Source organism: Lynx canadensis, chromosome A2 (assembly GCF_007474595.2).
Source record: "Lynx canadensis isolate LIC74 chromosome A2, mLynCan4.pri.v2, whole genome shotgun sequence".
Lineage (NCBI taxonomy): Eukaryota > Metazoa > Chordata > Mammalia > Carnivora > Felidae > Lynx > Lynx canadensis.
The window spans coordinates 11,582,122-11,606,228 of record NC_044304.2 but is presented as its reverse complement, the minus strand read 5'-3'; the positions used below and the strand labels follow the sequence as shown (position 1 = coordinate 11,606,228).

At 49.7% G+C, this 24,107-nt stretch overlaps 1 protein-coding gene across 1 annotated transcript; it reads right to left on the bottom strand.

The window, feature by feature from the left end:
* Window positions 1–8,856: 8,856 nt before the first annotated feature.
* On the bottom strand, window positions 8,857–23,850 carry LOC115505567 (cytochrome P450 4F3-like). The gene is given in 14 exon segments (XM_030303220.1): window positions 8,857–9,415; window positions 9,418–9,563; window positions 9,959–10,041; window positions 10,227–10,291; window positions 10,388–10,521; window positions 14,057–14,186; window positions 14,376–14,442; window positions 14,773–15,043; window positions 15,751–15,872; window positions 17,363–17,490; window positions 17,585–17,638; window positions 19,319–19,463; window positions 23,201–23,393; window positions 23,759–23,850. Coding segments are annotated over 13 exon segments (1,566 nt in total). The 5' UTR covers window position 23,393; window positions 23,759–23,850; the 3' UTR covers window positions 8,857–9,386.
* Window positions 23,851–24,107: the final 257 nt, after the last annotated feature.

Genomic DNA, 24,107 nt, shown 5'->3' with positions numbered 1-24,107 from the left:
CACCAGCTTTGGGCACAGCCTATCACCCCTCTGAGCCTCAGTCTTCATGTCTGTAAAGTGGGCTTGGTAAAACCTCACAGGGCAATGCAAGCATTCTATCAGACCCCATCAGGGACAGTAGGGGAAAGGACCTTTCAAAGTGACATGCGAAGGAAATGTTTCCATTTGTCACAACATGGGAGGACGGATGGACTTTCAGGACATTATCCTAAGTGAAATAAACCAAACAGAGAAAACCAAGTACCATATGATCTCACTTATATGTATTCTTGAAGAAAATGCACTCATAGAAATAGAGAACACCCTGCTGGTGGCCAGAATGGTGTAGGGAATGGGTGCAATGGGTGAAGGAGGTCAAAAGGTACAAATTTCTAGTTATAAAATAAATCAGTCCTAGGGATGCAATGCAAAGCTTGGTGACCATATTTAATAGCACTGTATTGTATATTTGAAAGTTGCAAAGAGAGTAGATCTTAAAAGCTCTTATCACGAGACAAAGAACAGTCTATAGCTACGTGTGGAGATGGGTGTTCACTAGACTTTTCGCGGTGATCGTTTTGCAATATATGTACACGTGGAGTCATGCTGTGCACCTGAAACTAATATAATGTTATATGCTGATCATACCTCAATGAAAAAATTGGCATATGAGTAATGAGCTCGTCTACGGCTAGAGCTTCTGAATATGTGTGTGGATCTGTGTGTGTGCATGTTTGCATATGCCCTGAGAAAACTCCAGAAGAATCCACACATCACAGTGGAAGTGGAGAGAGTACAAGTGGAGTCTTGATCCTTCTCACGTGCTACTTGCCTCATGCTTTCTCTCTCCCACATCGTGCTGCTACAATTTTTACCAGGAAAACACAAATTTCAGAAGAAACAAGGATTGTCACAGTGGGGAAGGGGCCCATGGTTGATGCACTGAACAGGTGAGCAGTTCTTCTTTTGTGACCCCATGAAGGCACCTCTCCCAGGAGTCAGCCTGGGGTCCCTCTACACCAAGCAGGGAGGCTGCCTGGTGGCTGGAGTCTCTCTTTTCCTTTCCTCGGCCTTTGGGAAGGAAAAGGCTCCGGTTTCAGCCCAACAGAGTTCGGATCCCAGCCCTGCTCCTCGCTGGCTGTGTGACCTTGGACAAGTCACTTGTCCTCTCTGCGCTTCATGCCCTCCTCAGTAAGATGGAAAGGGGGACTTACACCTCCCAGGTAGTTTGTTCTTCAACAGCAACAACAGCAACAACAACAAAAACTGTACCAGAGACTCTATGCCAGACATGGTGCTTCAACCTGAGACCCAGGATGAACAAAACAGATAAGGGCTCTGGATGGTGGTGCTCATGTCTGATGGGAGAAGCTGATGGGAAACAAGACCAAGTCAGATGGTGGGGTGGTAATGAAGGAAATTAACAGAATGGGAACCAGCAAGTGAGCAAGGAGGCGATCGGGGAGGGCTGCCCTGTGGAGTTGACCTCTGAGCAGAAACCTGAGTGACATGGAAGAGTGAACAGTGAATAACGATCGCTCTTTGCCCCTAAAGCCACAGCAGGACTGTAAACACCCGGCACACAGTGAGGTAATCAAATGGCTTGAAAACTCTGTCATTCCTCCTTCCTTCCTCAGACATGCTGAGATAAACAAAGACAATAGAGGCAATTTCACTCAGTATCCATCCGTGAGGGAAGCAGGAACCAGCCCTGTAGGGAGATCCACGGTGGTGAAATGTGGCCCAACACTCAAGCTGGAAACAGTTGTTCCATTTCAGTCGCCGTAATAAAGATCAGGAAACCCAACCAGCCCCCAAGCATGTCAAGGGCCAGACCCATAAGCTGGAGTTTCCAGCTTCTTGGCATAAGGACCAGGAGAGCAAAGAAGCTGGCTTTGGAAAAAGAAGGCTGGAGGGAAACTTCAGGAACGTCGCGGGGCCCCAAAACAGCTGCATCAACTTCCCCTGCACAGGACTTTTGGGGTGGTGCCAGCTCTGGAAAGTAGTCAGACCACCCCCACCACTCCAACAGTGGGGGTCGCCATCAACAGACATCATCTCTGGAGGCTAAAAGGCTATTTCTCATGCAAAAGCCAAGGAGGGGGGCCAAGGACATCACAGAAAAACAAAAACAAAACCAGAAGGGCGTGAAAGGGAACACGCAGGATTTTGCCCTCTCCCATTCTGATGTCTGCTTAGCCAGCAGACAAGGGAGCCACCCTGGTGCAGAGGAACTGTTGAACCCCCCTCTGCGGAGACATGTGGAATGGACACCAACCCAGCTCAAGACACTGGGCTACCATAGGAGTCTCTGGCCACCTCCCTACAGCCTCTTGGGGTCAAATGAGAATATGGCATTGGTTCAGTGGTGGGCACCTGCAGGCAATCCGAGGAGATTAGAGAAATGGCGTCCATTCTCTGCCAAAGGCTACCTGCACTCTCCATGACAGTTAAGCTCTCTGGATTCCAGAAATAGCTACTCTTTGGCCCCATCAACCTGGCAGTGGTGACGGCTCTCAGCTGATGCTAGCCCCAGGACGCTGCACTAGCCTCGATGGTTTCCCTTGGCCCTGCCCATAGCTTTGTAAAGGGCTGCGTCTTCCAGTCACCCTTATTTAACCATAAGGTCCCTGCCCATTACAGGCTTTAGCGACTTCAAGATACACACAGTCACACCCTTACACACACACACACACACACACACACACCAATGCATCCACGCGTGCACACAGTGGCACGCTTACACATGCACACTCACCGTGCACACACAAACACACATGCACACAGATTTACACACATGCTCCCATCCATGCACCCAATTATGTGGATACACTCACATACACACACCCTCGCACATGCATACACACAGTAGCACGAACGCACACACAGTCACACATACACTTAGACACACACACGCTCACACACATGTTGAATTAATGGAGACCAGAGGCCAGGCCAGAGCCTGTTGTCCCAAAAATTTCCAGCAGAGGGCGCCGCCCACACACCCAAGAAAGGAAAGAGACCCACAGCAGTGAGTGACAGCAGGCTCCTGTCCTTTAGAATCAATACACGCAGGTGCAGCAGAGTCCTGGGGATCGAAGGGCTTCATGCCTCTCCTCCTCCCTCTCTCATTAATTCACCATCACAGTCCTTAGCAGAAACTCAACGCCTGTTTGTAGTGCAAGAGGAGACATTGAACACAAGTAGAGCTCACTCTTTGGACGAGTTAGCTGCATGGTGGAGGGAAGAAATGGTTCATTAGTGGGAAAGTGGGTCAAGGGAAGGGACTTTTTAAGACTGAGGAAAAAACATTTTCTGTGTTCCAATGGGAATTACCTAATAGAGTTCAGGATACATGATCAATATACAAGAATGTATACAGAGTATATTCTACCTAGAATATAGAACATAGAAATTCTATTTCTATATTCCAGGGATTAGAAAACTATGGTCCATGGACCAATCTGGCCTGTGGCCTGTTTTCGTATGGTCTATAAGCTAAGAGGTGTTTTTATATTTTAAGAGGACTGTACAGGGCACCTGGGTGGCTCAGTCGGTTCAACGTCCGACTTTGCTCAGGTCATGATCTCACGGTCTGTGAGTTCCAGCCCTGCATCAGGCTCTGTGCTGACAGCTCAGAGCCTGGAACCTGCTTCAGATTGCGTGTCTCCCTCTGGCTCTCTGCCCCTCCCCCACTCTCACTCTGCCTCTGTCTCTGTCTCTGTCTCTCCCTCTCTCAAAAATAAGACGATTGTAAATGGAGAAGAGGGGCAAGAGGAAGAGGACATCCTGAATGGGATGTGCAAAGCCTAAAATGTTTCCCATATGGTCCTTTGCAGAAAAAGAATGCCAAATCTGCTGGATAGAAGCAATAAACAATCGGAACAATATTTTCATATACCCATTTTAAAGTATTATGCACCAGAAAAAGTGAAATCCTGAGGTATAAATCTAACAAAATGTGTTCCAGATTTCTATGAAGAAAATTTGAAAACACTTGTGGAAGAAACCCAAGAAGGCCCAAATTCATGGAGAGAGAAGCAATATTCATGGATTGAAAGACTCCACCTTGTGAAGATAGTAAGGCTCTGCAAATGGATTTATAGATTTGAAGAAATCACAACCCTAATCCCAGCAGGACTTTTTGTAGAAATAGATAAGCTGATTATAAAATGTACATGAAATTGCAAAAGACTTAGAATAGCCAAAAATTTCTTGACAAGGACAATTTTAATGGAAGCTTTGCATTGGTTTGCATTTCCCTAAGGTCTGATGATGTTGTCCATCTTGTCATGCCCTTATTGGACAATGAAAGAGCATTTTTTAAACAGAAGATGATGTGTAAATGTAAATGCACATTTTAGATGTAAATATAATTTTTACTTGCATAACATTACATACGAATACAAGCTGGAAGTATACGTGAGAAAATATGAAGGGATTATTTTGACTAGTTGGAATTATGGATATAAAAGTGATTTTTATTTCTCACTTTTTCTTCTTGGTGTTTTCTTCTAGGAAGACGTATTATTTTGGGGCACCTGGGTGGCTCAGTCAATTGAGCCTTTGACTCTTTTTTTGAGGACTAATTATATTAAGTTTACTTATTTATTTTGAGAGAGACAGAATGCAAGCAGTGGAAGGGCGGGGCGGGGGGTGGACAAAGGATCTGACGTGCGCGCACTGTGCTATTAACACAGAGCCCAATGTGGGGCTTGAACTCATGGACTGTGAGAAGGTGGCCTGAGCTGAAGTCAGATGCTTAACCGACTGAACCACCCAGACGCCCCAGGAGCATCTGACTCTTCATTTCACCTCAGGTCATGGTCCCAGGGTAGTGACATCAAGCTACGTGGGTTCGCTCTCCCCATCCCTCTGCCTCTCACTCCATTGGCACTTTCTTTCAAAAAAAACCCAGATGTATCATTTTTGGAATATGAAAAGAAAATTTTGGTTTATTTATTTATTGGGTGTGCGGGGAGGGGGGCGGGGAGAGGAAGAAGGAGAGAGAATCCCAAGCAGGCTCCGCACTGTCAGTGCAGAGCCCAACATGGGGCTCGAACCCATGATCCTTGAGATCATGATGTAAGCAGAAACCAAGAGTTGGACGCTTAACCCACTGAGCCACTCAGGCACCCCAATGGGAAAAGTAATTTTAGTTAAGAACTCGGCAAGAAAAACATGTTATTTTCAGCTTAGAATATACTAAATATTTATTCATTTCAGGTTGCAATGTTCCTTTCTTATTTTGCAGTCAATAGGCCTCCTGGGCCCCCCATCTGTGGGCCCAGATAGGTTTTGAGGCCCTGGAACTCAGTAGCCCAGGGCAAGTTCTCCTACAGCTTGAGAGGAGGGAGTCCCGGAGCGGCCGCTGTCCCACGTGCTGAAGAAGGCCCTTCCACTCCCACCCCCCACCCCCCACCTTCTTTTCTCTCTTGGGACCCTCCTGACCTCCACCTCTTGAAATACGTAAGCAAAAAGAAGTCCGGATCATGCCTCTTTAGACGGAATTTTTTTTTTTTTTTTTTTTTTTTTACTTCCTAGCTTCAAGGACAGCTTGGCATCAAAGGCCCTTGAATTACTCAGTGGTAACAACTATGGATATTCAGAACTAACTGTATCTTCCTTTTTTTCTTTTTCTTTTGATTTAAACATTCTTTATTTTCATCTTTATAATTTCTGTCCAAATTAGTTCGCATATGGTGCGACAATGATTTCAGGAGTAGATTCCTTAGTGCCCCTTACCCGATTAGCCCATCCCCCCTCCCACAAACCCTCTAGTAACCCTCAGTTTGTTCTCCCTATATAAGAGTCTCTTCTGTTTTGTCCCCCTCCCTGTTTTTATATTATTTTGGTTTCCCCTCGCTTATGTTCACCTGTTTTGTCTCTTAAAGTCCTCCTATGAGTGAAGTCATATGATATTTGTCTTTCTTCGCCTGATTAATTTCACTTAGCATAATACCCTCCAGTTCCATCCACGTAGTTGCAAATGGCAAGATTTCATTCTTTTTCATTGCTGAGTAATACTCCATTGTGTGTGTGTGTGTGTGTGTGTGTGTGTGTGTGTATATATATATATATACACACACCACATCTTCCCTATCCATTAATCCATCAACAGACATGTGGGCTATTTCCATACTTTGGCTATTGTCGATAGCGTTGCTATAAACACTGGGGTGCATGTGCCCCTTTGACATAGCACACCTGCATCCCTTAGATAAATACCCGGTAGTGCAATTGCTGGGTTGTACGGTAATTCTATTTTTGGTTTTTTGAGGAACCTCCATACTGTTTTCCAGCGTGTTCGCACCAGCTTGCGTTCCCAACTAACTAGATTTTCTAATGATAATTTTCTTCACAGAAGATTGTCACATTTCCCAATACTTAAATTTAACTTTTGCGACTACAGCCTTTTAAATGTTAGAATGCGATACAAAAAGAAGAGAGTACTTACCACCTACTGATTGAGTGATGTTGCACATGTTTGCTTATTCAGTCTCTCCATCAGTGTAACAAGATGGCTATAACTGTATGGTAACAGAACTCAGCCTCAGAGAGACCAATTTCCCCCCACCCTAACAGCTAGTGAATAGCAGACTGTGATTGTGACCTTGGCAGTAAAACTCCAAGGTGCCGTGGATCCAGGGTCATCTGAACCTAATTGCATCTAGTTATCTGCCCCACCTTCCTTGAAGAGTAGTCTTACCTCCTTGATCCAGGATGAAGCTGCAGGTCCCCACATCACCCCAAGACGCAGCAAAGAAGAAAGGGGAAACTGGACAGAGAGAGTGTCTACCTCTCCATAAGGAGAGCTTCTAGAATTACCAGGTACTCTTTGACTTTTCCTATGGGACAGGGTATACTCATTTAGCCAATCTAGTTTCAAGGAAAGCATTCAAATGCAATCTGTATTTCAGCCTGCCATGCACCTAAACTAAAAAGTAAGGGTTATAGGAAGGCCAAAATGAATATGAGGATACACAGTTAGCAGTCTCCAGCACAGTCCATCCTGTTGACAAAACATCCAATGTGTACCCCGCTCTCTACACCAGGAACATCGTCGGGGGAGCCAGTCTCAAAGACCACCTGCTCCCTCCATGTAGCCCAAATTCCAGGATCTCTGGAGGATGTGCTGTCCCCTCCCTTAAACCCTGATGTGAGCTTTTGTGGTCCAGAAATCTATACACTTAAAAGCAATCATCGCCCTGAATACGTTCAACTGTAGAGTGATAACTGGATCATCACCATTTAAAATTCCAACTGAGGGGTGCCTGGGTGGCTCAATTAGTTAAAGGTCCTACCCTTGATTTTGACTCAAGGCATGATCTCACAGTCGTGAGACTGAGCCCCATGGTGAGCCCTGAGCTGGATGTGAAGCCTGCTTAAGATTCTCTCTTTCCCTGGTCCTCTGCCCCTCCCATACTTGCACTGGTTCTCTCTCGCTCTCTCACTCACACTCACTCACACTCACACACACACACACACACACACACACAAACTAAAATGAAATGGATAAAATTCCAACTGAGACTTCGTGTTCCATTAATGGCAAGCTAGGTTATTGGGATTAACCTTTCAATTTAAAAAAACACAATTCTCTTAGCTGGATACGTTTCCAATTACTTTTTTTAAGTTTACTGATTTATTTGAGAGAGACAGAGACAGTGCAAGTGGGGGATGGGCAGAGAGAGAGAGAGAGAGAGAGGGAGAAGAGAGAATCCCAAGCAGGCTCCACGCTGCCAGCACAGAGCCCCATGCAGCCTTCAAACCCACGAAACTGTGAGACCACGACCTGAGCAAAACCAAGAGTCGGACGCCTAACCAACTGAGGCACCCAGGTGCCCCCTTTTCCAATTTCTTAAATGCATACATGACCTGAAAAGACAGTAAAGAATTACAAAGATGCCACTCAAGGGACACCTGGGTGGCTCAGTCAGTTGGGCTTCCGACTTCGGCTCAGGTCATGATCTCACAGCTCGTGAGTTCAAGCCCTGCATCGGGCTCTGCTGACAGCTCAGAGCCTGGAGCCTGCTTCCGATTCTGTCTCCCTCTTTCTCTGCCCGTCCCCCGCTTGTGCTCTGTCTCTCTCTGTCTCTCAACAATGAATAAATGTGGGAAAAAAATGTAACAAAGATGCCACTCAAATGAAAAAAGAAGCCTGGGGGCTCCTGGGTGGCTCAGTCAGTTCAGCATCTGACTTCGGCTCAGGTCATGATCTCACGGTCTGTGAGTTCGAGCCCACATCAGGCTCTGTGCTGACAGCTCAGAGTCTGGAACCTGTTTCAGATTCTGTGTCTCCCCCTCTGTCTGACCCTCCCCCGCTCATGCTCTGTCTCTCTCACTCTCTGTGTCAAAAATAAATAAATGTTTAAAAAAAGAAAAGAAAAAAGAAACCTGGAGTTAAGGAGCATGAATTATACTTTTGCACTGGAGCGAGTCAGGGAAGTATGAAACTGTTTTGACGACCCCACGGCCAGGGGAGAAAAATCAAATCCTAGAGTGACATGGGAAAGATAAGTTGTAAGAAGATCCTCCTTACATAGGTGGAAGCCTCCAGGAGCTACACTGCTCAGGGGGAGAAGACACCGGCAGAGGGGACTGCAAGTGTGACCCCTGCTGGAATTTAAACTGCCTTAGTGATCTTGGCACCACAAGCCTTGATTTCCATTTAACATCATCCTTGACCAGCAAGGCTCGAAGAATGCCTCCTAGAGAAAGCTACCCTCTACAAATTCTACACATGTTATTTCAAATATGATAACGGATACTCAAGCAAAGATAAACAGGCACACGAGACCACTAACCCTACCCGTGAAAATTAGCAAAAAAAAAAACAGACCACATAACAGATACAATGCTTGCAATGATCAGACACACAGGAGAAAGCATCTATGTTTGTTTCAGTGAACATAGTGACCATGGAAACATAGTGAAGGATTCTGGGGTAAGAAAAGTTTGGGTATATTAGATAGGAACAGAGGTCAGAGTTTCCAGACGGTAGTGGCACTATGGGTTCTCCACTGTGACCCTGAGCTTCAAACATGCCCCTCAGTCAGTCTCTAACGGTGGTCCCTCTCCTATTCAAACCCCTCCCTTGGTACCCTATTGCCTACAGGATAAAAGCCCTTATTGGGCTGTGGGAGAACCCGCAATCAGCCTGGCGGGGGGAGGGGGGGACCATGGTCAGCTGGAATGGCTGCCAGGGTCTTGGGCTCACACACCAGCTTCCCCTCCACCGCACCCCTCGCCTTCGCCCTCCCACTGCGCTCCCGCAGGTCCCGAGCGCCCCCTGCTGGCTGTCAGTGGCGCCCGGGCAGAGGAGACCACACAGGTCTAGTCCTGGGAATCCGGCAGGGGGCGTGTGTAGGGTCGGGGTGGATCCCAAGCCAGGGGGAGCTGGCGGGTCACTGGGGGCCCGTGCTCAGTGGCTCACCCGCAGCCAAAGCCCGCCCTCGGCGCGCAGGATGAGCTCCCACTTCCTGCGTGGCTCCACCTTGTCGGGCAGGACCCGAAAGCACAGCAGCTTGAGCGCAAGGACCACCTTCATCTCAGTAAGGGCGAACGTCTGCCCCAAGCAGTTCCTGCGGGCGGCAGTGGGCACTCACTCGCCAGGGACCCCAGCAGGTCCCGTCGCGCCCCGAACCTGGCCCGGGACCGCCAGCCCCGCCCGCAGGGATACCGGAGGGGACTAACTAACCGTGCCCGGTACCCCCATACGGGGGTCTCTGAGCTTGGCTCAGATCCCAGCCCTGAGCTCCCAGACAGAGGGAAGGGGCTCTGAGCACACCGCGGAGCCCTCCTTGGACCCAGCCACCCCCCACTGCCCAGGCCTTTACCCCCAACCTCTGGAGGAGGGGAGAGAAGGAGAACCATCCTCAACACCCCCTTTCCCGCCCCCACAGCCACGTCTGGGATCTCAGGCCCAGGCCCCTGCCCTCACCACCTCATCCCCACCTCAGATGCCCGCTGCGCTCACCTGGGTCCCGCGGAGAAGGGAATAAAAGCCAGGGAAGACCTTTCCTTGATGTTTTCTGGGTCAAAGCGGAAAGGATTGTATACCTGGGGGCGGAGAGACGCGGGACTGTTGGATGGGGTTTCCCAGGACAGCCGGCTTTGGAGACACAGGTGTGCCTTTCATGGAGGGAGCGATTTGCCAGGTCAGAACCCTGAGCCCTCCCTTAGGCCCCGCTAAGGAAGTGGCCAAGCATGAGGGTGGGTGGAGGGGAGGGAGGGGGAGGCAGCACCTCAGGGTCTGGCCACACGGATGGATTGTGGTGGATCCCGAAAATACTAACGAGGCAGACAACACCTGTGGGAGGGGAGGGGCCAGTCAGGAAGGGTTTCACCCTGCCTGATGCGCCTCTCTTCCTGCACACGAGGCTCCTCCCCCTGGTGTTGTGGGCACCTTTGGGGATGACCCGGCCATCTGGGAGCACGACGTCCTGGGTACAGCAGCGGGAGATGGCTGTGACCGGGGGGTGCAACAGCAGACTCTCCTTGATGCACATGTTCAGGAAAGGCAACAGGGCCAGGTCGTCCCTAAGGAAGCCCCCTAACAATTAGCCAGGGATCGAATCAGACTCCCACAGACCTCCAGCTGCTCCCCGGATTATGTGTCTCCCCCTCTCTCTGCCCCTCCCTGTTCTCTCTCTCAAAAATAAATATTAAAAATATATATTTTTAAGTATTTCTGAACAAAGCCCAACATTCACACGGTACCTTTAAAAGTTAGAATGTCTAGGGGCGCCTGGGTGGTGCAGTCGGTTAAGTGTCCGACTTCAGCCAGGTCACGATCTCGCGGTCCGTGAGTTCGAGCCCCGCGTCGGGCTCTGGGCTGATGGCTCAGAGCCTGGAGCCTGTTTCAGATTCTGTGTCTCCCTCTCTCTCTGCCCCTCCCCCATTCATGCTCTGTCTCTCTCTGTCCCAAAAATAAATAAACGTTGAAAAAAAAATTAAAAAAAAATAAAAGTTAGAAAGTCTAAAGTTATACAATTTATTTAAAAAGGAAAAAAAATCTCTTTGCTGGACTTACCAGGTTATTTAAACAAATAAAAAGCACCCTCCTAGGTGGAATACCTAATATAACGGTGTGGATTCTTTCTAAGTTAATTAATGTATCCAATGCACCCAATTAAAATCTAGTTGGTGTTTTTGGAGCTTAGCAATCGTATTCAGTTTGTAAAACTTAAAGTTCAAAATCTATGTCGATTTAAAAGACCAAAGAAAGAGAATCCATTCACCTGATATTAAGACCCATTACAAACGTATGGTGATAATTAAATTAAATTAAAATCAATTCCATTAAAAGGCAGCAAGGCACTGTTGCAAGAACAGGAAAACAGACCCAGAGAACAAGATAGAGAGCTCAGAGACAAGTATGTTAATAGGTAAAAACGAACCATCCAGTAAAAAAGGCCCTGCAACCCCCAGACAAGGGATGGTTCAGACACAGACACAGACACCCCCACAGTCTCATCACTACACACACAAAAAGACTGAATCATCATGCACTCCACATATAAGATGGGGTCTTCTCTTATACGTGAAAGGTAAAGAAATAAGGGTAAAAGAAGGTATAATACAGAAGACAACTTTCTGACCAATGAGTACGAAAGAATTCTTAAAACCCCAAAACATCAACCAGAAGACAAAAAAAGAAAAGGAAAAGAAAGGAAGGAAAGAAAGAAAGAAACAAAGAAATAAAGAAAGAAAATGAAAGAAGAGAAGAGAAAAGAAAAGAAAACAGAAAAGAAAACATATGCACAGAATTAAGGATTTTTGTTTAACAAAACACTCCATTCAATGGACCAAACTAACATTCAGATGAGAGATTCACAGAAGATAGTTGCAATAAATACATTGATCTAGAAGAATATCTTGAATAGACAAGGAATTCCTACCAATCAACAAGAGAGATGGCAGGCGACTCAAAAGAGTAGACAAAGGACATGGTCTAGAAATTCATGGGAGCTCAAACTCAGAGATTTAAAACATGAAGAGATGGGGCGCCTGGGTGGCTCAGTCGGTTGAGCATATGACTTCGGTTTACATCGTGATCTCGAGGTCCATGAGTTCGAGCCCCGTGTCGGGCTCTGTGCTGAGAGCTCGGAGCCTGGAGCCTGCTTTGGATTCTGTGTCTCCCTCTCTCTCTGCCCCTCCCCCGCTTGTGCTCTCTCTCAAAACTAAATAAATAACCATTGAAAAGAAATAACTAAATAAAACGTGAAGAGATGCTCCACGTCGCCGATTACCAGAGAAATGGAAATTATATAGCAATGGGATGTTACCTCATATGTATTCGAAGTGAGAATTAACAAGGTGGGTGATGGTAAAGCCTGGCTGAGGCACCGGGGTGGGGGTACCCCACGCACTGACAGTAAAGGTATGGACAGGAGCCACCACTCTGCAAGGCATTGGCATGGTCAAGGAAAGGCGATGTGTGTTTCATGACCCAGCAAGTTGGCTCTCAGCCTAGGACCTGGAGACATTCTCAGACAGGTAGATAAAGACATGAACACCAAGAGGTTCATTGCGGTCATGAGATGGAAACCTCCTGGATATTTAGGTCCAAGGCACTAGAGAGGAACTTTCCATATGACACCGTTTGAATTGGTACCAAGTGCACTAAGTGTTTGAAGTTGAGAGACACACAAAAACACTTCTCCACTTCACACAACTGTTGTACTGAGCCCAGCCTTGAAGTTGAAGTCACTAACTCCAAATTGTTCAGTCCAACATCTCCTCCCTATTCTTCAGCCCTTGGCCCCAAATCTCCCTGGGACCCCCAGGCTCCACCTCATCCCCTCCAGTTTGCAGATATGTTTCATTCGAATATCTGACTTGTCTCTCCCCTGCTCAAACATCTCCCATGGCTCCCCACTGCCTTCCTATATTAGTCACGAATCTCCCTTCAAGAAAGAACTTGATATCCAGCTCCAAGGAGTGCAGTCGGCTGACAGCCTCCAGTTAGAGGGTCTCTGGGCTCTGCAGCAGCATTCAAGCCAAGGCCACACTCTCTTGGGCAGGTCCCAGCCACTGAGAGTGCATGGTGGGCCCCTACTTTCTGATCACTTCTGCCCAATGTGAGACTCCCTCCTGAGAGCAGTATCCCTGCACACTTTTATCTTTTATCCAATACTGGCTTCCCAGAAGACTTGAACCGACACCTTTGGAAAATCTTCACGTGGTTTCCAAAGCAGACCAAGAAGGGCTTCCATTACCAACTACCAGCTCCAGCCTCACTGGGAGCCTCTCAGATGCTTCACACTGTAAATTTCACAAGGATCCAGCCACGTTTACTTCCTCCCAAACACCCCAGGCCCAACGCTGCAACCCTCCATCAGGGCCTTTGCACAAGCTGTCCGTAAGGCTTGCAGCACTGTCCACTACCCATTCCCAGAGGGCTGAATTCATATTTGCTTCTTTGCTACCCAGCCTCACCCTCTTCTTTCCTCCATGATCCAGCCTCGACCAAGTAGGACTTACATGGCAATGGACATGGAGTTGAGAAGGGCCGGCAGGGTAGACAAGTTTACTGAACCAAGCAATGGGTAACTGTTTTACCCTCAAGGACCACTTGTGAATCCCTGGAATAGATAGCAGGTGGGAATTAGATATAAGAGCAAAAATTAAGAGTAAGGGTCTTTGGGGGAAATGTGCAACTTCAGGCAGAAAAGCAAGGGAGAGAAGTTCATTTACTCAACACACGGTGGATGGCATCAGTTCTACACACATTGTCACGGTTCTCCAAGCAGCCCTTGGAGGAGACATTCCCTGACCTGTCCCGCCCCCATTTACAGAGGAGAAAAGTGGTACTCAGAAAAGGGAATTGGTTTTATTCAAGTCACATAGCAAGCAAGCAGGGCAATAAATGTGGACACTCCAATCTTTCTGTTGCATAAGCCTGCTTTCCCCTGCTCTCCAGGCTGGGTACCATACCCTTGCCTCTGGGTTCTGCTCCTAGTCTCTCTAAGCAACAATGACACAATCAACAAAAAGTTCTTTCCCCTTCCCCAGCAGGGGAGCAGAGCCAATGAGAGGGGTTCCAGAACAGGACATGAGGACCTGCACTCACCATTCAATCTCTTTAGGCTCACGGTCCCTCAGGAGCTCTTGCACCTCCTGCCGACAGCGCTCCTGATACTCTGGGTGCTTCGCAAGGTTGTACAGGACCCAGGAGAGACCACTGGCCCTGGTGTCATGGCCTGAGAGGCAGCCAGACAGGCTTGGGTCTCTGGGCTTGTTCAGCACCAGAGTGCGGACACCGCCCTTCGTTGAGGCCCTCAGGGAGGATGGGGAAGATGGGGTGGGATGGGGTGGTCCAGGGCCCACCTGCCAAGTCCCTGGGATTGGACAGACTCCTACCCCCTGCAGTCCCACACTGGGATGCTTACCCCCAAACATGAAGGTGTCAGCTTCAGCTCGGATATCCTCATGGGACAGTTCCTTCCCATCTTCATCCTGCAGAAAGGGCACGACCTCCTGAATCACACCGGCTCGGAGGGCACCTGAGTCTCGCCTGAAACAGTCCCTCAGGCTCCATCACCAAAGCAGGATTCGTCCCTCATCATCTCTAGAGCCCTATCCCACAGGTCTCCCTGTCTGCAGCTTTCTTCTCCCAAGCAGCCTTCTACAAAGTCATGTCTAAACATATCCCTGACCTGTCTCTCCCTTCCTCAAGCACCTTCCGTGCCTCCTCAGTACCCGCTGGGTCAAGTCCAAGTTCTACCATCTGACATTTGGAGTCAAGGTGCATTCTAACTCTTGAATTCTGATCCCAAGGAAGCCCACCTTGGCCAGCAGGAGCACATCAATGAAGTCCAAAGTCTTGGCCTTAGCTTTGGCCTTGAGGAAGTCATGGGAGCCCTCAGCATTGAGGGAGCAACGCCGCTCCTGTATGATGGAGTCTGTGAAGTTGTGCACCAGGTCACAAGCCCTGCGGAAGCGCCGCCCATCAGGGGTGAGGTAGTACAGCAAGTCTGGGTGCAGGAAGATCTGCCTCTGCCGTTTCACCACAAGGGCACTGAGCTCCAAGATGGCAGCAATATATTCACTGCGGCTCCTGAAGGGTCAGGCCATAGAGAACAGCTCCTTAACCCACATGAGGCCCTAGGAGTGCCTTCCAACCAGAACCTCAGGAGTATGTCCCTGCAAAACAGAGTATCCTCCAGACATGCTTCTCTCTCCACCTGCCATCTCTGTCAATGGAATCATGGCCCAGACCCTGGGAAGACCTTGGGTATCACACTCATCTCTCTTCTGCCCTACACAGTATCTGCCCCTGCCCATTCTACTTAACTTCCCCCAAATCTGCCCCATTTTCGCCACCACATTCAAGCTGCCTCCTCCTCAGATTCTGTGTCTATGCTTCAGTTGGTCCTCTCTAGAGTCTGATGTCCAAGAACAGCTTTGACCATGGCCTTCTTCTGTTCAAACTCCTCCCACATTCCATCCCTGGAAACCTCAGGATAAAGCTCAGAGCCTGTTGCTTCACTTTTGAATATCCTTAAGTTTAGCGCCGCATGCCAACCCTCCAATCACATTCCCAAGGTGGCACATGCTTCATTCATCCTAGTCCTGTTGGCCTTTATCAAACATTTTTGCTTACCTGAAACCTTACCTTTCTCTTTCCCTTCCTTGTCCTTCTTTGTCTCACTCTGATCCATCTCCTCCAGGAAGTCCCATCTGATCGCCCTGGCCAGCCCTCCCTTCTCCATCTTCTCCCTTGGGTCTACGGTTCATGTTCCCAAATCCTGAGCAAGCACTCACTCCTGGCAATTGCTGTCAAAACTGAAGACACATTTCTGCAGACTGTCCAGGGTCATGAGGCTGATGTGCTCAAACATTTCCAATCGGGTGCTGCCCTCTGAGACTAGGCGCTTCCACTTGGCCTGGACAGACAAAGGGGCAAATCTGGGGCTGGGACCTACCTCCCCTGAGCTCCCCCTCACTCCCAATCACCAGGATGGACTCCCCAAAACCCAGGCTCCTGGTCCTCCACCCCAGGCACCCATCTCCAGGGAGGACCAGGCTTGGGTGGGAATAGAAACTCTTACTATTAAGACCCAATGGCTGGGGGTCAGGAGACCTGAGTTCAAATCCTGGCTCTGCTTCCTACACCCCTGTGTGCCCTTGGGCAGCTCACTGTTGCCCTCTGGACTCCACCTGTCAAAGCTTCAGTAACAGTTAAGATGACTTGCTCTGTTGTCAGACAAACCAGGTTGGAATCCCAACTCCATTTATTAGCTCACTTGCTAGCTGTGTGAACCGGAGCAGGCTACCTAACCTCTCTGAGCCTCAGTTTCATCACCTGTAATGAGACAATAATCATCATCTCTACCTTATATGGTTGTGGAAATTAAATAAGACAACGTGTGCAATAGAACTGGTGCATGAGGGGCAGTGGGGAGGCTCAGTCGGTTACGTGTCCAACTTGGGCTCAGGTCATGATCTCATGGTTCCTGATATACACCAAGAGCTAAGTAACCATTAGCTATCACCCTCATCTTCGTCATTATCATAGAGGTAGGCGACTGCTGCAAAAGTGTCTCCATTTCTTCATCCCTCCCTGTACCTTCACCCTTTGCAATGAGGTTTGGCAGATCTTCCATTAGGAGGTAAAACCTCTTTCTCCAGCTCTTGAATTGGAGCTGGATGTGGGACTTGCTTCCGCCAACAGAAGAAGGTGGAGGTCCTGGTTGCCTGCTCTGAAACTAGGCTTCAAGAGGTACTGCATGTTTCTGCTTGTTCTCTTGGAGCCCAGGGTCTACCATGCGATCAAGCCTAGGCTAGCCTACTAGAAGATGAGGGACAAATGCAGGAGTCTGGTTGTCCCACCAAGGTCATCCTAGACTAGCCAACCATTAGCCAAGCGCGAAAAGTGTGGCAGAACTGAGCCTGGAAAAGCAGAGCTGTCTCCCAAACCCAGCCACGGCCACAGACACGTGAGTGATTCCAGCCAAAATAAGAACTATTCTCCGGACTCATCATCTTGTGAGCAATAAAACACAAATTCTTTTAACCTCATGAGTTTTAAGGTGCAGTTCAGTGAACAAAGAGCTACCATACAGTCTTCATCATTAGTGTCTCAAGTTTCACAGAGTTTCAGAGAGGCAGATTAGAAGCTAACACCTTCCGAGCACCTAAAATGTGCCAGGACCATGATTCCATTACATCATCTTGACCACCCTTTAAGAAGGGCTTATAATCCTCATGTGACAGATGGGGAAACTGATGCTTGGAGAAGAAATAGAATGGCCCGGAAGTCATCTAGCAAAGCCAGGACTCCAGGCCACTCCCCTTTGCCCAAGGCTCCAGCTGGGAAAACCTTTCCCAAGGCCTGGGGAAGCCTTTCCCAAGGCTCCAGTGGGGTTCAACTCACATGCATGATGTCTGCACTTTTGTTGAAAATCTTCACATAGGATTTCAAGATTTCAAAGTGGAAGGCAGGTGTCAACAAACGACGGTGGTGGCACCACTTGTCACCAGCAGTCAGCAGGAGCCCATCCCCTAGTAGAGGCAGCCACGAGGAGTAGGCAAGGGCAGTGCTTTCCCCTGAGACCCCAAGGATGTCCCCAACCTCCTTCACTTAACAGTTACTCACCCAGCCAGGGCCTCAGAAAGCTGTAGAAAAACTTGTCCCTGGGCACGTTGGTGGCTGGCAGGAGAGACAGATCATCAGGGGCCATAGAGAAGAGGCAGGGATGGGCTTTGGGTTGGGGGGTGGAGGATCCAAGCCAGGGGAATGCATACCCCCTCCAACCTCCATAGTGGGAATTGTATAGTGCAGAGTGGGGAGGTGAGGGGGGACAAGACCAGGCTGCAGCACAGAGCAGAGCAAAGGCAGAGCCCATGGACCTACGCCTAGGTACTTAGATGCTCCCGAAGATAGGGCACAACACACCCAACATGCCTTGACATGGTTCCTTGCCGGTCCGACATGTTCGAAACACCCAAGCACCAATTAGCACTCCACAAAATGCCTTAACAGGGACCTAGGACATCGCACCTGTCCCAGAACCCTCTGACATCTCCTGGGACTTCTGACATGGCCCCAACACATGATAACGTGCCCTGACACGAGACAACGAGACAATAATCATCATCTCTACCTTATATGGTTCTGGATATTAAATAAGACAACGCATAGTTAACACATGAATAACACACACTGGCCTCATGCAGCATCCTCTGAATGGACCCAAAGATAATCTGACATGACCTCAGTGTGTCTCATAGATGGTCCCTGGCAGGACTTAAATATGGTCCCACTAATGTCCCAGACATGGCCCAGGTGTGACCTAGCCTTTCTCAGGATTCTCTTCCATCCCATAGTTATCATTATGTGCTTAGGCTCAGGGGCTCCTCTGTCGTTAAGAGACCAAACAATGTTGACACCCTCAGATGCTGAGTTCCACTCACCACAAAGAGCTGCCACTGCTCCCTCGTGCCTCTAGACCAGCTCCCCACAACACTCTTTGGATCTTCCCCCACAACACTCTGGCCATCTCCCTACCCCAAATCCCCTTCCAACTAAAGGTTCTTCTTACCAGAGGCTGTTAGGGCAGCCAAGAACACACAGAAGAAGTAAGAGAAAGCCTTCGGCATGCTATGTGACCTTGAGAAGTTATTAAGCCTCCTTGAGCCTCCGTTTCCTCACCCAGGAAATGCCCCCCTAGCAGAGATGCCAGTGAATGGACATCTGTGGTATCTGCCTGTACATCCCCTTCTGGAACCAACACCACGCTCCTCTTTCTCCCTCAGTCCAAGTAGCTAGGGAGGGTGGCCATGCCAGTCCATCCTCCGTTCCAGAGCTGAACATATGACCCTAACCCTTAACAATCAAGTTGCGTTGGCTAGACGAAGAATTGGTCCCTGTGACCCAAGCCAGGCCAATTTAAGAGAATCCTGCAACTATTTCTGGGTCTGCAGAGAGTGAGCTCACATTCCCATGGGGGTTCAGCTTCTTAGACACATCTTTGTCAGCATGAGAGTGAAGCTGTCACCAAGGAACACAGAACTACAAGAGAAAGACAGATTCCCAAGGGCACTGTTTGAAGACTGGATCCAACCACGCCTGAAGAAAACATTCCTTCAGCTTTTCAGTCAATAGATTCCCTTTTTTCTCTTAGACCAACGTTGCTGAATTTCCACCACTCACAACTGTAAATGACTGGGATCCAGAGAGAGCCAGGGACCTGCCAGTCACCCAGCAGGTTAATGGCAGGTCTCCATCAATATTACCCACTTCCCTGCTCAACCAGGTCTGTCCAGAGCTCTGAAGAACTGGGAACAGGGACAAAGGAGTGGCTGGGTCGGGTACTCCTGGGAGAGGTACCTGGGGCCTGGAGCAGGGGGGCAACGAACTTGGGGTGGACAAACCGCAGAAGTGGGTAGAAGGGCCCCATCCACCACAGGTGAACATCACGGAAGCTGTGACTCAGACTCTCCATGAACCTGAAGCCTTCTTCATTGCTCTTTACCTGGGGACAGCAGGGTGGAGAGGGTGAGGCCAGGTCAGGCAGCAGCCCCAGAAGCTTACAACTTCCCACTGCATCCCCCCTTCTGCCTGCATTATTAGTCTACACCTCTACATCTCACCAAGTCAGCTTCCCTTTGTTGGTCTGTTTGTCTCTTTTTGTGTGTCTATCTATGTGCCTCTCCCTCTCCCTTCACTCTCACAATCTTCAACTGTTTCTTTAGGTAAGTGATAGACAGCCAGATGATAATAGCTAGATGATGGAGAGCTGCAAGATGATGACAGATAGATAGAGAGATGATAGATAGAGAGATAGATAGATAGATAGAGATATAGAGGTAGATAGAGATAGATAAATGATAGAGAGATTGATACATGGAGAGAGAGAGAGAGAGAGAGAGTGAGGGAGAGAGAGATAGAAGATAGATGACAGATAAATGGGAAGATGGTTGGATAGATGCACGCATGGACAGATGGATAGATGGATGCATGCATGCATGGAAGGACAGATGGATGGATGGATGGATGCATACATGGATGCATAGATGCATGGATGGATGGATGCTTGGAGGACGGGTGGATGCATGGACAGACATATGGATGCATGCATGCATGCATGCTTGGGTGGATGGATGAAGAGAGAAAGGAAAGAGATGAGAGATGGATGTGTAGATGATAGATGATATGTTTGTGTATGTTTCTTTTACATTCTCTGTATGTCCTCTCTGACTCCCTCACTTTTTCTCTGTATCTCTCTCTTTCTTCACCTCTATTTCCCTCTCCATTTCTCCCACTAAGCTTGTCTGTGTCTCCTAACCTGCACACCCTCCATGGCTCCCGAGAACCCTCAGAATAAACCCCCTACCCCCCACCCAGTCGTGCAGCCCCACTGGCTCTGCTGTCCCCTCCACCTTCTCCCTGCCTCTCACCAGCATTGCTCTTTATGCACTCAACTCATGGTTGCTCAAAACCCCGGTGCTCAAATGGCAGCGGGGTGGCTCAGGTGGTTAAGCATCTGACTCTTCATCTTGGCACAGGTCATGATCTCATGTTTCGTGAGTTCAAGAGCTCCACCGACAGTGTGGAGCCTGCTTGGGATTCTCTCTCCCACTCTCTCCCTCTGCCCCTCCCCCACTCATGGGTGTTCTCTCTCTCTCTCTCAAAATAAATAAATAAACTTTAAAAAAAAAACAGGTGTTTGCTCTGTCCCCTCCAGGCCTTTGAGTGGGCTATTCCTCTCCACAGTATATACTTTCTCTTCTTTTCTTAAAAAATTCCTACCCATCAGTCCACACCCCCTTCCAACAACTCCTTCTCTAAGAAGCCTCCCAGCCTACCCAAGCAGCAGATGCCTGGCTTCCCCTCTGAGTTACCCTTACCGCTGTCTCTCCGTCAGACCCACTCTGACCACACAGGATTGAGGGTGTCTCTAGTTCTACATGCCCAAGATTGGGGTTCCCCCAAGACAATACCTGGGACTGAGCCTCCCCAAGGACACTCCTGAAGCAGTGTCCAGAAGAAAGCAATGACCAAGGTCACCCAAGAGCAGAAAGGACCTTGGAATCCACAGGGACCTCACAGAAGCCTGGCAGGGAGGGGTATGTGGCCTTCAGATGCTGCCACAGTGCCCATGGCCACATATTCCAGATGGGTACCCGTGGCATGATGACAGAGCAGGCAATGCCACGGTGACAGAAATGATGGGAGCCCGAGCAGATCATAAACCCTGCGAGTAGGCAGCCACCAGCTGAATTAAGACCCTCAAGCCCTGCTCTGTGGGGTGGACCTACAAGCAAGACAGGGGCCGTCACCTCCGCAGAAGGAGCCATGGCAAGTTCCCCTGCACCCTCTGCAGTGGTCAGTGTGTCCAGACTCTGCGTAGATGGAGGGGATCTCTGTTTCCTCCTGCTCCTTCCCTTGGGGGCAGAGGGATCCCGGAAGACTCTCCATGTCCCAAGCGTCCCTCCCAGGACACAGGGAGAAGACACGCTTCCTGCCCCCAGAGAGGCCGACCTTGGCTTGAGAAGTCAGATCTTTCTTCTCCTGGGAGTCGTTCCAATCTCAGGGAGGTGCCCACGGGAACAGCAGTGTGGCCTCACATTTTGTACTGGGGCTCGTTCCCATGTCCTGACATGTCCTGGCCAGTCCACACGACCCCCCCGCTCCCCAGATGGTGAAGGTATGCAGACCTTCCAGCTCTGAGACAGACCCCAGGACACAGGTGTGAGCTCTGCCCATCAGTCAGGAGGGTAGCTCCCACATACAACCTCTTCTGCCCGCCAGCTTGCATGGTTCATCCCATCTGTCTGTCTGTCTGTCTGCCTGTCTGTCTATCTTTCTATCTACCTCTACCTATGAACCTATGGACTATCTATGAACCTATCCCCTGAACCTATGGACTCCCCCATCAGCCGTGCCTTTTACTAATGAAGAAACCCAGGCCGCGTCCCCCAAAAGGAGAAGGAGGGGGTTTGCCTCCCAGTGAGGCATCCTCTCCAGTCCCACGGGAAGCCCCATCCCGGCCTGACAAATACTTCCAGGTGCTCCAGACAGGGGAATACGAGTCATTTTCACTTTTGGGACTGTTCCCTGCTCCCTAAGAACCCCGAGGCATTTGAGGAGATTGGCCCAGAGAGGGAGAGTGACTCAGCTGAAGTCACACAGCAAGACGGACTGGAGGAAAGAAGAGTGACCAAGACCAGCCTCCATGGCCAAGCCCTGGAACAGGGAGTGGAAACAGTAACTTTATAACATTCCTGCTGCCCCCAGGGTTTGTCAAGACCATTCCCAGACCCAGCATCTCAGGCAAAGTTCACAATGAGCTTGGAATGCCCTCATTCCAAATTTGGCCATAATGAGCAGTAAAATAGCAGGAAGTCCCTCCCCCAGCTGTGGTCCTCATGCTGGGCAGTTAAGGAGAGCTGTGCTCCTCCCTCAGCCTGTCTGGGGATGGGAAGGGCTAGCCGCTCATCCCTTTGACCTTGAACATGGCAGGTAAGGGTAAGCTCACCACCTATGTCATCAAACACTTACCTGAGTGCCTACTGTATGCCAGCTCCTGGGCTGGACAATGTAGTATCTGATCCCCAGAGCAACTATCCAGATAAAGAGGTGGAAAATAAGTAACTGGACAATTAATTCTTTACATATGAGTAGACCCAAGTCAAAGGTCCGTGCAGGTGGGGAGTCAAAGAAGGCTTCTCTAAGGGAAAGTGAGTGGTTAAACGTTATTCAGGTTGGGCAATGGGCCCATTGGGACATCTCAGCAGGGAAGTGTAGACTGAGAGGAAGCTTTGTTGGGGAGGGGTGTGGGTGGAGAGCTGGACCCCTGTGAGTCGAGGTGGGGAGGTCATAGGTAATTCCTATAGGTAGTTGAGCAGACACAAGGGAATGGGCCAGGTAGCGAGCAGACCCTGGACAGCGCCCCTGAGAAGATCTCTGGGGTAGCCATGGACACTGGGAATGCCAGGGGACCCTGCTCTGTGCATCCTGCACTGGGAGCCCTTCAGAGGGACATTAATGTGGGGAAGGGAGGCAGGAAATGGATCCCAAACAGGCGAGGGGTGCGAAGATGAAGATGTGGAAATGGCCTGGGATGAATGAGTGATTCCAGAACAGCTCCCTAGCCTTCCTCATTCTCTGCTGTCCCAGACCCCAGCCCCACCCCTGGTCCCCATTCCCCACCCCTGGGAAAGTGCATCCACCCCGATGCCCCAGGCCCGTGCTGCCACCCACACACACCGGTCCCATGTGACACCAAAACCAGTGTTCCTTCAGAGGCTGCGGGAAACACCTGAGGCGGCAACAGGTGTCATAGAAGCTGTAGCTCCAGGCCAGGACGCAGGCCAAGAGCCAGGAGACCCCCACCAGCAGCAGGAGCAGCCATGGGGAGGCTGCCACCTGCCCGAGTCCCAGCCAGGACAGACTCAGCATCCTGGAGGCAGAGGGGACAGATTTTCCTGAGGCCGAGGAAATGGGCCCAAGGGTGAGCTCTCTGGACTCTTCAGGAACAGAGGGAGAGCCCCTCCCCCACACCGGAATGGGAGTGGCAGGGAGAGAGAAGGGTAGGCATGGTGAGTGGTCAGCACTGGGCAAGTGGTGATTCAGAGAGGGGAGGAGGACCTAGACAATTCCAGAGGGAGAGGCAGAGTGAGTGAGAGGGAGAAAAAGAAAGACAGAGACACAGAGAGATAGCTAACCACCCACCAGTAGCCACACTGCTCCCAGCGGCTCTCTGGAGCCACCCCACCCTTGGGCAACATCCTTTGCTACCCAGGATCAAGACCCCCAGCCAGGTACCTTCAGACCAGGGCACCTTATCCACACAGCCTCCTCTCCCCGCTCTTGGATAGTCTTTGTCCCTGGCGCCTGTCTTAGGGGACACTGGCAGTGGCCAGGCTAAACCAGCCAATCCCTGCCTGCCTGCTTACCTCCTCCCCACCTGGCAGTGGCCCAACTAGTAGGTGAGGGAAGGGGACTTCCGTGTTATAAAGAGAGTATGGGATTGCATCCTCAGAACTCAGCACCTCCCATGTGGAGGTGGGGGATCCATTGAGGGATGGGCAAAGTGACTCCTGGGCACCAAGCTAACAGCCACTTCTGCCCTTTCAAGGCCAGCGGGGCACAGCAGGGAAATGCTTGAACGTGA